Source organism: Tupaia chinensis, unplaced genomic scaffold (genome assembly GCF_000334495.1).
Source record: "Tupaia chinensis unplaced genomic scaffold, TupChi_1.0 Scaffold000424_1, whole genome shotgun sequence".
Classification (NCBI taxonomy): domain Eukaryota; kingdom Metazoa; phylum Chordata; class Mammalia; order Scandentia; family Tupaiidae; genus Tupaia; species Tupaia belangeri.
The window spans coordinates 1,842,374-1,857,731 of record NW_006159929.1 but is presented as its reverse complement, the minus strand read 5'-3'; the positions used below and the strand labels follow the sequence as shown (position 1 = coordinate 1,857,731).

The window sequence follows — 15,358 nt, the reverse complement described above, 5'->3', positions numbered from 1 at the left end:
CCCCCCCCCCCCCCCCTTCTCCTCCCCACTTTTTTTTTTTTTTTTTTTTTTTTTTTTTTTTTTTTTTTTTTTTTTTTTTTGGCTATAGTGTGTGTGCTCACCAGAGAGATAGAGACAGAAAGCTAGAATCACCCGCCAGAAGGGATGGCCATGCTGCAATCCCTTCTCCATTCTCTTCTTAAGACTTTGAGCATGCACACACATGTGGGCTGTTGAGTTTCAAGAGTCTGGATCCAGGGGGCCAGCAGGTGGCATGGTGGTTAAGGGCACTGGAGCCCCACATGGCTGACGACAGTTTGAGCCCTGGACCTGGCAGCTTGCTTTCTCACCTTCTGTCTCTCTTTTCTGTTCCTCTCTGGTCAGATTAAAAAATAAATACATAAAGTTAAATAAAATAATTATTAAAAAAAAAAAAAAAAAAAGGAATCTGGATCCAGGATTTCAACCGCAGTTGGCCATGTGGGAGTCCTGGAGTGTAACCATTGCACCATCTGCAGTCCCAGGTCCCCTCGTTTCTAATCTACCATTCCTTTCACATTCATTACTTAGAATTGTAATGGAAAAGTATCGCTTGGGCCAGACAGTGGCACAGCCGTCATGGAATTGGACACATACTGGAAGCTTCAGGTTTTACATCCTAGTACTTTCCTATACACAATGAACACTTGTACATGTGCCCACGATCCAGACGCTGAGACTGGGGGTGAATCACAGCCTGGACACTATTGAGGAGTCTCTTTCTCTCCCTCTCTCTCTCTCTCTCTTTCTCTCTCTCTCTCTCTCCCCTCTCCCCCACCAATCCCTGTCTCTGAAGGAATAAATTAAGTAAATCACTTTTTTTTTTTGTAGAGGTTTTTTTCCTTTAGGGCATGAGTGCTCACCAGAAAGACAGACAGAGATAGGCAGAAAGCGAGAAATCACCCCCCCAGGGTGGATGGCCACACTGCAATCCCTTCTCCTCCATTCTTCTCTTGGGCTCTTGGGCACACATGCATGCACACACACCTGGCGTGAGTTTAAGACACTGGGTCCGGGACTTGAACGACAGTCGACTACATGGGAGTCCAGTGATATAGCCATTATACTAACTGCTGGTGCCAGTAAATTACTTTTTTAAAAAATGTTTCCTGGGACCAACAGATGATGTAATGGTAATGTCACTAGACTCCCACATGGCCAACCACAGTTAGAGTCCCAGACCTGGTGGCTTGAAACTCCTACCAAGCACATGTGTGTGCATACCCAAAATCCCGAGAGGAGAATGGAGAACGGATTGCCACTTGGCCATCTTCCTGGGCAGTTGTCGCTCTCTGTCTCTCTAGTGAGTGCATACATCCTATAGTAAACATCTCTCTTTAAAAAAAGAGAAAAAATTTCCTGGACCAGCAAGTAGCATGATGGTTAAAGTGCTGGCCTCCCACATGGCAAACCGCTGTTTGAGTCCCAGATATGGCAGCTTGCTTTCTCTCTCTCTCTTTCTCAGTTTCTGATGAGCACACATACCCTATAGCAAATTAAAAACAATAATAACACATTAAATAATATTTAAAAAAAAAACACAAAAAGTTTCCCTCCTTGGGCCAGCCCATGGCATGGTGGTTAAGGCACCTAAGTCCTACACAGCCAACTGCAGTTTGGCCCAGATCCGACAGCTTGAGGAAATGTCAGGAGCGTGTGCACATGTGCCCAGAATCCTGAGAGGAGAATGAAGGAGAAGGAATTATGGCATGGCCTTCAGCCCTGGGGAGCGCTTTCTTACTTTGTCTTTCTCCCTATCTCTCTTTCCAGTGAACACATGTGCCCTGTAACAAAAAATAAAAGATAATAATAATAAAAAATAAAAATGTTCCCCTTGTTAATTGGGATTAGGTGCTTCTTTGGATGTACAGTTTGTGGAGCAAAAGCTGAATAAATGGCTAATTCCCTCCTTTATTGTCAGCTTGGGGAGTAAGCAGTTGGAGCTCAGTTCCTTCCAGCTGGTTTGGTTTGGGGTTTTTTGTTTTGACTATCTCTTTTTTCTGTGTCATTTTAAACTCATAAATTGTTTAGTCCAAGTGTTCTAATCATTTTCTGCTTTTAATCTTCTTGATATTTTCTCAAAACCATGACATCCTTGGCCAGTGGAGCCCTACACCGGCTCCGTTGCTAGCATTTGCTTCAGAGTATTAAAACAAATCCACTGCTTTGGCTTAATCTAGTAAAGCTTCTTAAACGTCCACAAGTGATATATATCACCTGACAGAATATTCTAGAAATTATTTCCACTCTAATGTGTTCCATTTTTCCAGAAGCCATTTTTTTTTTATGTTTTGAAACAGAAGAGCTTTTGGATAAATGAATGCCTAAGTCTGTTTCCTGTTTCGTTGTGTTTTGTGCTCCACAGGCCAGGGTCAAGCCTCACCGGACCTTCCGATTTAATGAGTGTGTCTGTACACCCTACAACGCGGACTTTGATGGGGATGAAATGAACCTTCACCTTCCTCAAACAGAGGAAGCTAAAGCAGAGGCCCTTGTTCTGATGGGGGTATGTAGGGCAGCATGGTCCAGCTTTGTGTAACGGTTCTTTGTAAGGTCCTGTTTGAAAAACCCCTGACTGACAGCGCCAGAAGCCAGGTTCTTTCTATTGCTCAACTTACACTGCTGTCTTTTTTTTACATTGGTTTATTTAGAAACTTTGGACAAGCTCCCCTAGCAATTATAGTATATAAGTCAGTCAGTGTCTTCTACAGGTGTTTTTGGGAGGGAGAGATTATTTTCTGACCCATAACATGGATTCCTGGGAGAAGGTACATGAGGACCAGTTATGAAAAGACAGAGAATGTAGCGATACCTCTGTGGGTTATTATGAGGGAAGAAGACATCCTACATAAGTAAGGTTTCTGACAGCTGAAGTTTCTTGAAGCGCAAGTGCGTTTTATTGAATATTTTTAATATATTTTTTTTTAACTTTATCGACTTTATTTATTTGTTCTAATTTGACAAAAAGTAAGAGAGAGAGAGAGAGAGAGAAAGCAAGTCACCAGGTCCGGGACTTAAACCACAATCAGCCATGTGGGAATCCAGCGCCCTGTAACCACCATGCCACCTTCTGGCCCCTTATTGGATATTCTTAATGGAAACCTTCCTTTTTCTTTGTTCTTTGGAGAGATTTTTGCTATAGAACATGTGCACTCACTGGAGAGACAGAAGGAATTAGACAGAAAATGAAAAATTACCCCCAAGGGGGGATGACCACACCGTAATCCTTTCTCCGTTCTCCTCCTGGAATCATGGGCACATACACCCGGTGTGAACTTGTACCCACTGAGTACAGGACTCAAACCACAGTCAGGTGGGAGTCCAGTGATGAAATCGCTACACCATCTGCTGGTCCCAAATATTCTTTTTTTATTATTTTTTTTATTAAATTATTTTTATTTAATTTTTAAATTTTATTATTTTTTAATTTGACTAGAGAGGGAAAGGGAAAGTAAGAAAGTCAAACCACCAGATCCAGGACTTGAACCATGGTCAGTCAGCAGCCATGTTGGAGTCCAGCACCTTAACTACCGTACCACCTACCAACTCCAATTCCAAACTTTTTTTTTTTTTTTTTTGAGAATTTTTTCTTTAAGGCCAGAAAGACAGAGAGAGAGACAGAAAGTGAGAAATCACCCCCAAGGGGAGATGGCCATGCCACTATCCCTTCTCCTCTCAGGACCTTGGGCACACATGCACATGTGCCTGGCATGAGTTTAAGCCACCAGGTCCAGGACTCAAATCCCAGTCTACTTCATGGGAGTCCAGCAATATAGCAATTACACCAACTGCTGGTCCCTGTTCCAAATATTCTTAATCAAACCTTCCTAACATGCATTTCATGCTGCTTTTGTATCAACTAAATGTAACATGTAGACTTTAAACATAATCATTTCATAAAGATTTTTACCACCATTATACTTGATACTCCAGTAGTTCAGTGATGCGTGAGACACATGCTTGCTCTTAAGGAGCTTACAGTGGGCTCTGTTTGGGCTCTTCGCTCCTGGATCCAGCAATAATCGGTAGTGTGCCATATCTGCTGCGTAGAGCTCTTCCCTCCTAAACGTAATGGTCCCAACTGTTGACTTGAGAGTTTGAAGCTTTCTTTATTTTTTTTAAATTATTTTATTTTTAAGAATTGCCTACTTGGGACCAGCAGTTAGTGTAATGGCTATGTCGTTGGACTCCCATGTAGTCGACCGTGGTTCCAGTCCTGGACCCAGCAGCTTAAACTCACACCTGGCGCATGTGCATGCATGCCCAAGATCCCAAGCAGAGAATGGAGGAGAAGGGATTGTGGCATGGCCATCCCCCCTGGGGGATAATTTCTCACTTTCTTTCTCTCTGTCTCTCTTGGTGTTTTTGGAAAGCACACACCCCCAATAGCAAAAAAAAAAAAAAAAAAAAAAAAACTACAAAAATAATTAATTAATTAATTCTTTTTAAATTTTTACAAAGGAATTACTTATTTAATTTTATTTATTTATTTGTATTTATTTAGTTAGTTAGTTAGTTTTTAATTCAATAGAGACAGAAAGAGGGAAAGTGAGAAAGCAAGCAGTTCTAGGAGGTGAACAGCAGTCAGCCACATGGGAGTCCAGCATCCCAACTACCATGCCACCTACTGGCCCTACCTTTCTGTTTTCTCAATATTTCACCTTCCTCCATCATGAACTGATATGCTTATAATTGTCAGGTGTTTTCCAAGCCTCTGGGTCCATGGCTCAAACTACGCAGTCAGCCATGTGAGATCCAGCCTGTACAATCTACCTGGGACCAGGATTCTAACTGCAGATCTGTTCCCATTGTAGAATCCAGTAATTTGGGAATTATAGCTGTTTTTCTTTTTTTTTTTTTTTGAGAGGTTTTTTTGCTATAGGGCTTGTTTACTCGCCAGGAAGAGAGAGACAGAAAGCGAGAAATCACTTCCCAGGAGGGATGGCCATGCCACAGTCCCTTCTCCTCCATTCTCCCCTCGGCTCTCGGGATCTTGGGCACACACACACATGCACACACCATGAGTTTAAGCCCCCAGGTCTGGGACTCGAACCATGGTCAACTACATGGGAGTCCAGCAACATAGCCATTACGCTAACTTCTGGTCCCAGGAATTACAGCTTTTAACCGCTACAGTATGAGGTCCACCCTAAGAAACTTTGTCTTAAAAAAAAAAAAAGACAATAAATCTCAGGTTTCAAGGATGTTGAGATGGAAAAATCCTTAGTTACCATCTTGACAAATCCTTTCAATTTCATCTGTGAACATTGTCTACTACTGTGACTGAGCAGCTTCATTCTCAATGGAGGGTATAAGGCTCTTGCTCAGATGCAGGCCCAAATTACCCAAGAATCTCTTAGCACACACACACACACCACACACACACACAGAGAGAGAGAGAGAGAGAGATTTCAGCTTTATACCCTCTAATCCTACCCCTAAACCACCTGCTATTTCACCTCCAAGAGGTTCTGCAGGGGTAAGGAGAGTAGCCAGTGTGTATATCACAGAAGAGACACATTTGGTTAAACAGCTGTCTCTTCACTCTTCCTGCACCACCCCCTGCTCCCCATAAAGATCTGGGGTAGTGGTTCATAGGTGGGCAGTCACAGTTCTCTGTCTCTGAGTACGTTGCATTCTGGATGAATTGGCCCAGAAAACCTACAGAAACCCATGAGCCCTTGTGCTTGAGGGGAGGATGAGTAGAGGCTTTTTTACAAATTCTATTGTCAAATTGATCATTGTCAGAATTTGGTGTCTTAACCAAGAGCAATTTAACAGTTCTGCCATGACTGCAGAGTAGTATAAAATCTGTTGACTTCAGAGGTAGTAGTGTGCACCTCACCATTCATAGAAGAGAATTAAAAAAAAAAAAAATGCATTTCTTAATAACAATCAAGTGTTGATACCAGCAGTTGGCATAATGTCGCTGGATTCCCATGTGGTTAACCGCAGTTTGAGTCCCAGACCCAGTGGCTTAAACTCACGTCGGGCACATGTGCGTGTGTGCCCAAGATCCTGAGAGGAGAATGGAGGAAAAGGGATAGCAGCGTGGCTGTCCCCCCTGGGGGATGATTTCTCACTTTCTGTCTCTCTGTCTCTCTCTGTGCTTCCACGCGCCCTATAGCAAAAACCACTCAAAAAAAAAAAAAAAAATCAAGTGTTATATTTGTAGAGTTCCGTACAGAATTCTAAAATAATTTCAATAGGTGTTCATTTTACTATTGGCAAGAACCTCGGAAGCCAATCTTTGTTTTTGAGAGGTTGAGAGGTTTTAGCTATAGGGCGTGCGTGCTCGCCAGACAGACAGAGAAATCACAGAAAGCGAGAATCACCCCCCCCCCCCCCGGGGGTGGATGGCCATGCCGAAATCCCTTCTCCTCCATTCTCCTCTCGGGATCTTGGGCACGCACGTACACGCACCTGGCGTGAGTTTTAAGCCACTGGGTCCAGGACTTGAACCGTAGTCGACTACATGGGAGTCCAGCGACATAGCCATTACGCTAACTGCTGGTCCCCCTCTGAAGCCAATCTTAACTCTCTCCCTACCAAATGAAGAAACTGGGAGTTAGGGACAAGGCCAGGATGAAAACCCCTGGCTTCTGTTTTTCAGTCTTGTTTTCCTCTGTATTTGTTCATAACAATTTGAAAACATAGTTATGCAGATCTTTAAGAATGTCAAATTTATTGTGTTCCTTTTCCCTTCAGACTAAAGCAAATCTTGTTACCCCAAGGAATGGGGAGCCACTGATTGCTGCTATTCAGGATTTTCTAACAGGTGGGTGTGTGAAACCCACTTGAAAGGAGCCTTCTCACTGTGGGACATAATGATGCTCATTCACGTGATGACTTGCAAAGTTATTTAATTGCCTACATTTAATTTTATCATTCATTTACTGAGTTTGATCAAGAGGCTACTTGTGGTATTTTTATTTGTTGGTTATTTATTAATTCAACAAGTATTTATTGAGCTTCTACTATGGACTGTGTCTGACCTGGGACCTAGCCCCTTATCTAGGGACACAGCAGTGAGTAAAATAGTTACTTAAAGTGGCACTTGGAGCCTCAGAGGAGAGAGCCACTAAATGAATGTATATTGTAATTCACCCTGATAGTAATAGTTTTATTTTACAAATGAAACCTTGTGATCTTCTCACCATTTCATTCATTTCCTGTGTTTTGTGTTGGTTCTTCACATTTTTAGGTGCCTATCTCCTCACTCTCAAGGACACTTTTTTCGACCGAGCCAAGGCCTGCCAGATCATTGCTTCAATATTGGTTGGCAAAGATGAGAAAATTAAAGTGTGCCTCCCGCCCCCTACGATATTAAAGGTGTGTGCATACATGCCAGTCTGTGTGTGTACCCCTGGGGGGCACAGGTAGAGTGAGCATGGCATGTGTTTACACGAATGGTGGTTGAGACCAGGCTCAGACCCTGATTCTACTTGCTTTCCTCTTTCAGCCTGTCACCCTGTGGACTGGGAAGCAGATCTTCAGTGTCATCCTCAGGCCTAGTGATGACAATCCAGTGAGGGCCAACCTCCGAACTAAAGGCAAACAGTACTGTGGCAAAGGGGAAGATCTCTGTGTCAATGATTCCTGTGAGTTGAGGGAGCTGGGCTGGGGCTGGGGGTGGGTAACCTGGCAGAAAAGCAGTGGCTATTAATTAACTTCACTGGGCACCTTCACTTAGTCAGTAGATCCGACATTCCTCTAAAGGCCTAGGCAGGAAGTTTATTCTTCGGAAAACCATTGTTGGTATTTCTTCTCTCAGGTCTACTTCCCCATTTCTCTAGAAGGGGGAGACTATATAGATAAATGATCCAATAGTTAGAATGTTCTTCTCCATGGGACCAGCAGATGGTGTAATGGTTATATTGTTGGACTTCCTCTTATTTGACCACAGTTCAAGTCCTGGCTGGACCAAGCAGCTTAAAACTTACACTGGGCATGTGTGCGTGCATGCATGCCCAAAATCCCAAGAGGACAATGGAGGAGAAGGGATTGCAGCATGGTCATTCCCCTGGGGTGTGATTTCTTGCTTTCTGTCTCTGTGGCAAATGCACACATTCTGTAGCAAAACTCTCTCTTAAAAAAAAAAAAAAAAAAGAACTTTCTTCTCCAAATGTGTTTTGTCTTAAAGTGACTACTTTTTGTCAGCTAATGAAATTAGTCTTTTATTTTGCCTTTTTTTCCAGCCATCAATAAGGGTCTTACTATTTAAGGTGTAGACAGTCATGTGTCATGTAGCAATGATCAGATGTATTTTGAGATATGCATCATTGGGTGATTTTTTTTCATTCTGTCAACATCATAGCGTGTTCTTACACAAATCTAAGTATAGCCTGTTACACCTTATAGGACCACCGTCGTATGTGCTGTCATTGACCAACATCACTGTGTGGAGTGTAACTGATTTATTGTTTTGTGTCCAAAAATGTATTCATTGTCTAAAAATGTAACTGGAGTATATAATGACAAAGACTAAAGATTTCCTACCTGTTGACCCGGTCAACAGGTTCATTGATACCATAAAGCTCACACGTAATAGGGGAAAGATTTAAATGCAAGTCATCTGAGTCCATCTAAATTAGTACCACCCAAAATATGGACCACAGACCAATGCCCTTGAGCCAGCATCCATTGGTTCACTTACTGCGCAAGTGCCTTAGTTCACCCCAAACCATTAACAAGAGGTTCCCCAACAGGCTACTTCAGGTAACACTGATTTTGAATGAACTTGCCAGCAGAGCCTTGACTAGAAATGGGTATCCAGGATCTGTACTGAAGAACCGAATTGTAGAGCTTCTGTGAAGAACAGGATTTCTACTATGTTCTGATAAAGAATAAATGTTTAGAATGATTTTCCTGTTTTTAGATTTCCTCTGTTTTTAGATTTTCCTCTGTTTTATTCCTTTGAAAATATGCTTTCTGTGCCAGCTCTTAGCCTGGTGTTTAAAATGGCTAGATCTGGGGCCAGCAGGTGGCGTGGTGGTTAAGGGTGCAGGACTGCCACATGGCTAACTGGTTTGAGTCCTAGACCTGGTAGCTTTCTCCCTCTCTGTCTGTCTGTCTCTCTCTCTCTCTCTCTTTCTCTTCTCTCTCTCTCTCTCTCTCTCTCTCTCCCTCCCTCCCTCCCTCCCTCTCTCCATCCCTCTCTGGTCACATTTAAATAAATAAATAATGTTTAAATATTAAAAATTATTCTTTTTTAAAAAAAAGATGGCTGGATCTCACATAGCACAGTTTGAGATCTGGGTCAAAACCAGGCTTGAGGGACTGCCAGTTAGCGTAATGGCTATGTCACTGGACTCCCACGTAGTCAACCGCGGTTTGCATCCCGGACCTGGTGGCTTAAACTCACACCGGGCACGTGTGCATGCGTGCCCAAGATCCCGAGAGGAGAATGGAGGAGAAGGGATTTCAGCGTGGCCATCCCCCATGGGGGGTGATTTCCTGCTTTCTGTCTCTCTGTCTCTCTCTGTCTGTCTGGCGAACGCAAGCACCCTATAGCAAAAATCTCTCAAAAAAAAAACAAAAAAAAAAAAAAAAAAACCCAGGCTTGAAAAACCCATCAGGTGTGTATGTGTGCCTAAAATCCTGAAATGAGGGAGCAGTGGAAGAGAAAAGGTTGTGGAATAACCATTCCCCATGAGAGGTGCTTTCTCACTTACTCTCTCTTGAACTGCTGTCAGCCATGTGGGAGTCCCGCACCCCCAACTACCAGGCCACCTGCCAGCCTCATGGCATGATTTTTAAAAAGTTAAAAAAATATATATGCTCTCTAATCTTTAAAATTTTTTTGGCTTCTTATTTCAGGTTGTGTTGTATTGTTTTCTAGGTAAGAATTTCATTTCATTGTTGTATAGGCCATTAGTGATGGGGCCACTGTTAGTTTTGGATGGTTAATTGCTTTACAGTTTACAGATTATTGTGTTGTGTGTAATCGGTGCTCAGAACTCCCATGATGTAAAGATGAGTGTTTGTATTGTCATCCACATTTCACAGATGTGGCAGATGAAAGTGAGCAAGTACATTTCAGGATTAGAACCACAAGTTAACTAACTGGGACTTTCAAACTTTGCAGAAAACCCTAAAAGTTTCCATTTTTCCCTTCAAAGCCAAAAAAATCTTTAAAGATGGTTTCTTATTGGTCTAAATGCATAAATTATCATGCTTCTTCTAGATGTCACGATCCAGAACAGTGAGTTGATGAGTGGCAGCATGGACAAAGGAACCCTGGGATCAGGATCCAAGAACAACATTTTTTACATTTTGCTACGAGACTGGGGGCAGAATGAAGCTGCTGATGCAATGTCACGGCTGGCCAGGCTGGCTCCTGTCTACCTGTGTGAGTATCTGAGCATCCTGTTTAATCACTGTAGTCATTAGAGTTTTAGGGGCTTGTGTTATTTTGTTCTTTTGCTGTTGTTTCATTCCCCCTGCTACACACACACACACACACACACACGAGAAGATGCTTGTTCTGGGCTAAACTGATTGTTAACACAGTATTGACTAGTTTGACTACAGATCCGAGTCTGTTCTTCAGTTCTCCCCGTTACCTACCAGCTAGGGCTGTGTTAGGTAAAACACCTTGCCACGGCTGCTTGCAGTATGAGTGTACTTCTGCCCATATAAGTGTATGCCCCTGTGGGCTTCTGTAATTTGACCCTACCAAATTATTCAGTATTCCTCTACTATGCTTTCACCACCCTGTCTCCTTTCTTACTCAGGCAGCCGACTGTGCTGTGTATTGAGTGACTTTTCCATGCCCCCCCACCCTGACTTTTTACTTTATTCTTACATTTTGTTGACTTTTGCTTAGGTATAAAAGTCTAGATTGAGATTATGTTCCTCAGACTATTGAAGGTATTGCTCTACTGTATTCTAGCTTTCAGAATTGTTAAAGTGTCTTACTGTTCTTATTCCTGAATTGCTCTTTCTGGGAAACTTTGAGAATCTTCTCTTTGTATGATGCTGAATGTTCAAAATGATAATTCACTGGTGTGGGGTTTGTTTCATTTTTTTGTTCTAATTATTTTATTTAATTTTATTCATCATTATTACTATTCTTTCAATTTGACCAGAAAGAGAAGGAAAGTGAGAAAACAAGCCTCCAGGTCCAGGACTTAAACCCTGGTCAGCCATGTGGGAGTCTAGCACACTTAATCACTCACCACGCCTCCTATTGGCCCCTGTTTTTTTTTTTGTTTGTTTTTTAAGAGAGATTTTTGCTATAGAGCCCATGTGCTCACCAGAAAGACAAAGAGAAAGCGAGAAATCACCCTCCCAGGGGGGGATGACCATAGCGCATTCCCTTCTCCACCACTTCTTTTTCAGGATCTTGGACACACACACACACATGCCCGGCATGAGTTTTAAGCCAGCAGGTCTTGGACTCAAACTGCAGTCAACTATATGGCAGTCCAAAGACATAAACATTACACTATCTGCTGGTCCCTGGTGTGAGTTTTTGTAAGTCATCTTTTTCTTGATCCCCAGTCTCTGATCACCCTGAGAGAATATTATTTATAGATTTATTGTATTTGTTCCCTAAATTTTTAATTTTCTTTTAGCCTTTTTTTTTCCTGTACAGTTGTTGTTTCTGTCTTCCATGTTAAAAACAGTCCACAAGGAGCCAGCAGGTAGTGTGGAGGTTAAGGCACTGGATCTTAATGGCCAGCTTCTCAGTTCAAGAGCCAGACCCAGCAGCTTGAAAATCACACCAGGCATGTGTTCGTGTGTGCCCCAAATCTCGAGAGGAGAATGGAGGAGAAGGGATTCGGCATGGCCATCTCCTTGGGATAATATCATACTTCCCCCTCCCCTCTCTCTCCATGGTGAACACATGTGCCCTATAGCAAAAACTACAACAGCAAAGAACTGTCCAAACGTCTGGTAGCTCCTGGCTATCCATTCATTCATATTTTAGGCACGTGGCACTGAGAGGCTGATGAGAAATGGAGCTGAGTAGTTGGTAGCCTCTAAGTTCCATGATTAAGATTTCTGCTATAGAGTGTGTGAGAGATCCCTGTCGGTGACTCTCTTCTCCAGGGAGACTAGGAGATGACTCTTCTGATCTCAATCTCCTGCTGAAGGGATAGAGACCAGGCTGCCGGGATTCTGGGAGCTGAGGGGAATTGGAGGAAGGGCTCCCAACCATGGAGTGTACAGACTTAGCCTCAGTGCCCTTGCTGTCGATGTGCCTGACGTGAATCCAGAGCCTCTCTGATGCCATTTCGTAGGGAGTAAACTTCCAACTCCCACAGCAGGAAGGACCTGGAGCTGTTCTACCTGCAGACTCTCCACCAGGGTTCCTTGTTTCCAACACATCCGTTGTCTCCATTATCTGCAGGACATGGTGATATCATTTCTGAGCCTTCCCAGGCTCCTTGGGCCTCCCGTCTGTGGACTGTTCTAGGCATTCCCTTCCCTATCCTGCTAACCCTCCGCCCACTCATCCACCCACTTTATTCCTGCATTTATTATGGTCAGGATGCTGATGGTGCCTAGTGCCATTAATGGTGGAACTTACTTATTTCCTGTGTTTTGGAATGATTTCTGAGATGGACAAATGGGTCTCTACTCTGTTGTCATAGCCAGAAGCCCATGGCTCACTTTCCTTAGTTCATGTCTCAAGCTACTCCGTTGTATTATTGGTCTGCTTGATATTACAGTGAGATGAGAACGTTTGTTGAATTCTCCACTAAATCGTAAGGTCTGTGAGAAGGGTCAGCGAGTCTCATTTTTGCATAACTCCTTGGGGGCTGAGAACAAGGAAGCATTTATGTAAGTGAACTGTGACAAGCTCTGTGTCAGGTAGAAACTTTATACTTCCAAATGTATATAGTCATATATATGTAGTATAACCAGTATATTTAGACATATGCATACCATTGTATGCTTACTGAGCAGCCTTACAGCTTTCTCTTCCCACTCTACCTGCCAATCCTTACAGCTAACCGTGGATTTTCAATTGGGATCGGTGATGTCACACCAGGCCAGGGACTGCTAAAAGCCAAGTATGAGTTGCTGAATGCTGGCTACAAGAAATGTGACGAGTACATCGAGGCCCTGAACACGGGCAAGCTGCAGCAGCAGCCCGGCTGCACTGCTGAGGAGACTCTGGAGGTGAGCCTGGCCTGGCCACTCGAGCACAGTGGCTGAAAGGCGATCTGCCGTGGTTGTACTTGAAGCCGTACGTGGAGAGTGGGAAGTAAGAGAGTGGCTTTTGACCTCTCTCGGCCCTATCCTGGTTACGCGTGCTCTCATTAGTTTGCTGAGGGCAGGCCTTTGCGTCCTGCCAGCTTTCATGTGCCTGGTGATGAAGAAATGGGTGTCTGTTTATTCAGCCACACAGTGCTGCTCTTGTTCCATTGTCAGACTTTCCTCCTTCTGTGACTGGTGCTTGAGAGCTTCTGCCCTTCTGTGTACGGCATCCTTCAAGTAGAACCTGGCACCACAGCTCTTTGAATCGATGTGCTTTGAATAAACTTGGGTACAGAAGAAGGAAAAATTATGTCACATAGTCATGTACCCATTCTGTTGTCCCTCACGTTTGAAACTCGCTTAGCAGAAGCTTCACCTACAGGATTCAGAATCAGAATCCCCATCAGCCTGTGGGAGTCTGAAATCCCCTTTCAAGCAATTGGGTCAGCACTTGAGCAACCCAGGGTTGTGCCTGGCTTTCTTCTCCTGCCTTCTCCATAGCCTGTAGCTCTGAGCTTGAATTCAGCTAAATGTGAAGAAAGGCTCTTTAAGTACCAAGAGTTTTCCTAAAGAAATGCATTTTTTTTTAATGAAAAGAAACCAGAATTGTGTGAAATAGTCACCATTAGCTCATTCTTAATCTCAGTTGAGTTTTTTTTTTTTTTCTTTCTTTCTTTAATTTGCCAGAGGGTGCATGTATTTGCCAGAGAGGGGGAAAGGAGTAAAAGCACCCCCCCCAATGAGATGTGGTCATGCCATAATCCTTCCAGGACTTGGGGTACATATACATGTGCCCAGTGTGTTTTTCAAGCTACAAGTTCCAGACTCAAACTGCACAGTTAGACACATGGGATCTAGCGCTCTTGTTTTCTTTCCCCTTTTTTTGAATTGCTTATTTAGTTTTATGTATCATTATTTTTAAATTTGCTACAGGGCACATGCACTCACCAGAGAGAAACAAACCGAGAAAAAGTGAGAAACCAAGCCGCTAAGTCCAGGACTTCAACTGTGGTCAGCCATGTGGGAGTCCAGCACCTTAATCACCACACCACCTGCTGGCTCCTCATCGAGTTCCCTTAACTCCTAGATCATAGGGCCAGCCCCTTACTGAGTCTTTTTTTTTTTTTAAGAATTATTTTTATTTAACATTATTTATTTATTTATTTTAATTTGACCAGAGAGGGACAGAGTGAGAGAGAGGGAAAGTGAGAAAGCAAGCGCCAGGTTCAGGACTTGAACTGCAGTTGGCCATGTGGGAATCCAGTGCCCTTAACCACCACACCACCTGCCGGCCCACCCCTTTACTGACTCTGAAAAAGAGAGGGTAATGCCACAATCCCTTCTCTATCTTTCCCTCTTTTTGGAATTTTGGGTATGCGTGCACACACACCCAAGGTGTTTTTCAATCTGGCAGGTCCAGAACTTGAACCATGCAGTCAGCTTTGTTAGATCCAGCTGCCTTAACCACCAAACCACTGCCTGGTCTGCATATCCCTTTTATGTATTACATATTATATATTATGTGCATAAATGCATTCTCTGCATTTTAAGCAGGACCATGTGTGCATACAGAGGGCTATGTAGTATATACACAGGTATATACATACACACAGATGTTTGTTATATAAGGTACTGTACACCAAACCACGTATATTCTCCTTATGGGCCATTTAAAGGATTTTTCAAGTTCTTATTACCAATCAAGTTCTGCCTCACACACAGATTTCAGAACCTTGTGGAAGATATAGGTATTTTTATAGCTAGGGCATTTTGGTCCCCTATGGCACTCTGAAACCTCCATTGTTAGAGATCTATGCTCTTGCTTAAACGTTTGTAAATTTCCTTAAATGTCAGATTGAACTGTGATAATCTGCACAGCCGATGAAGACAACCCACCCTGGGTCTCCTTTGTCCCACCAGGCACTGATCCTGAAGGAGCTGTCTGTGATCCGTGATCACGCGGGCAGCGCCTGCCTCCGTGAACTGGACAAGAGCAACAGCCCACTCACCATGGCTCTGTGCGGCTCCAAAGGTGCGCTCAGCCCTCCGTACTGTCAGTGAATTCTCCATCTTTCCATAAAAGATAACAGCCATCACATTTAAAGGCGCATCTTTCTAAACCATAAAG

At 43.3% G+C, this 15,358-nt stretch overlaps 1 protein-coding gene across 1 annotated transcript in view; it reads left to right on the top strand.

Annotated features, from left to right (window-relative positions):
• The window catches only part of POLR3A (RNA polymerase III subunit A), a 56,142-nt gene that overhangs the window by 19,117 nt on the left and 21,667 nt on the right, over nt 1-15,358 (top strand). The window contains exons 11-17 of the mRNA XM_006154897.2: nt 2,384-2,524; nt 6,727-6,796; nt 7,223-7,350; nt 7,481-7,619; nt 10,205-10,369; nt 12,980-13,152; nt 15,151-15,262. Of these exons, the coding sequence (XP_006154959.1) occupies nt 2,384-2,524; nt 6,727-6,796; nt 7,223-7,350; nt 7,481-7,619; nt 10,205-10,369; nt 12,980-13,152; nt 15,151-15,262 (928 nt within the window). The remainder of the gene's footprint in view (nt 1-2,383; nt 2,525-6,726; nt 6,797-7,222; nt 7,351-7,480; nt 7,620-10,204; nt 10,370-12,979; nt 13,153-15,150; nt 15,263-15,358) is intronic.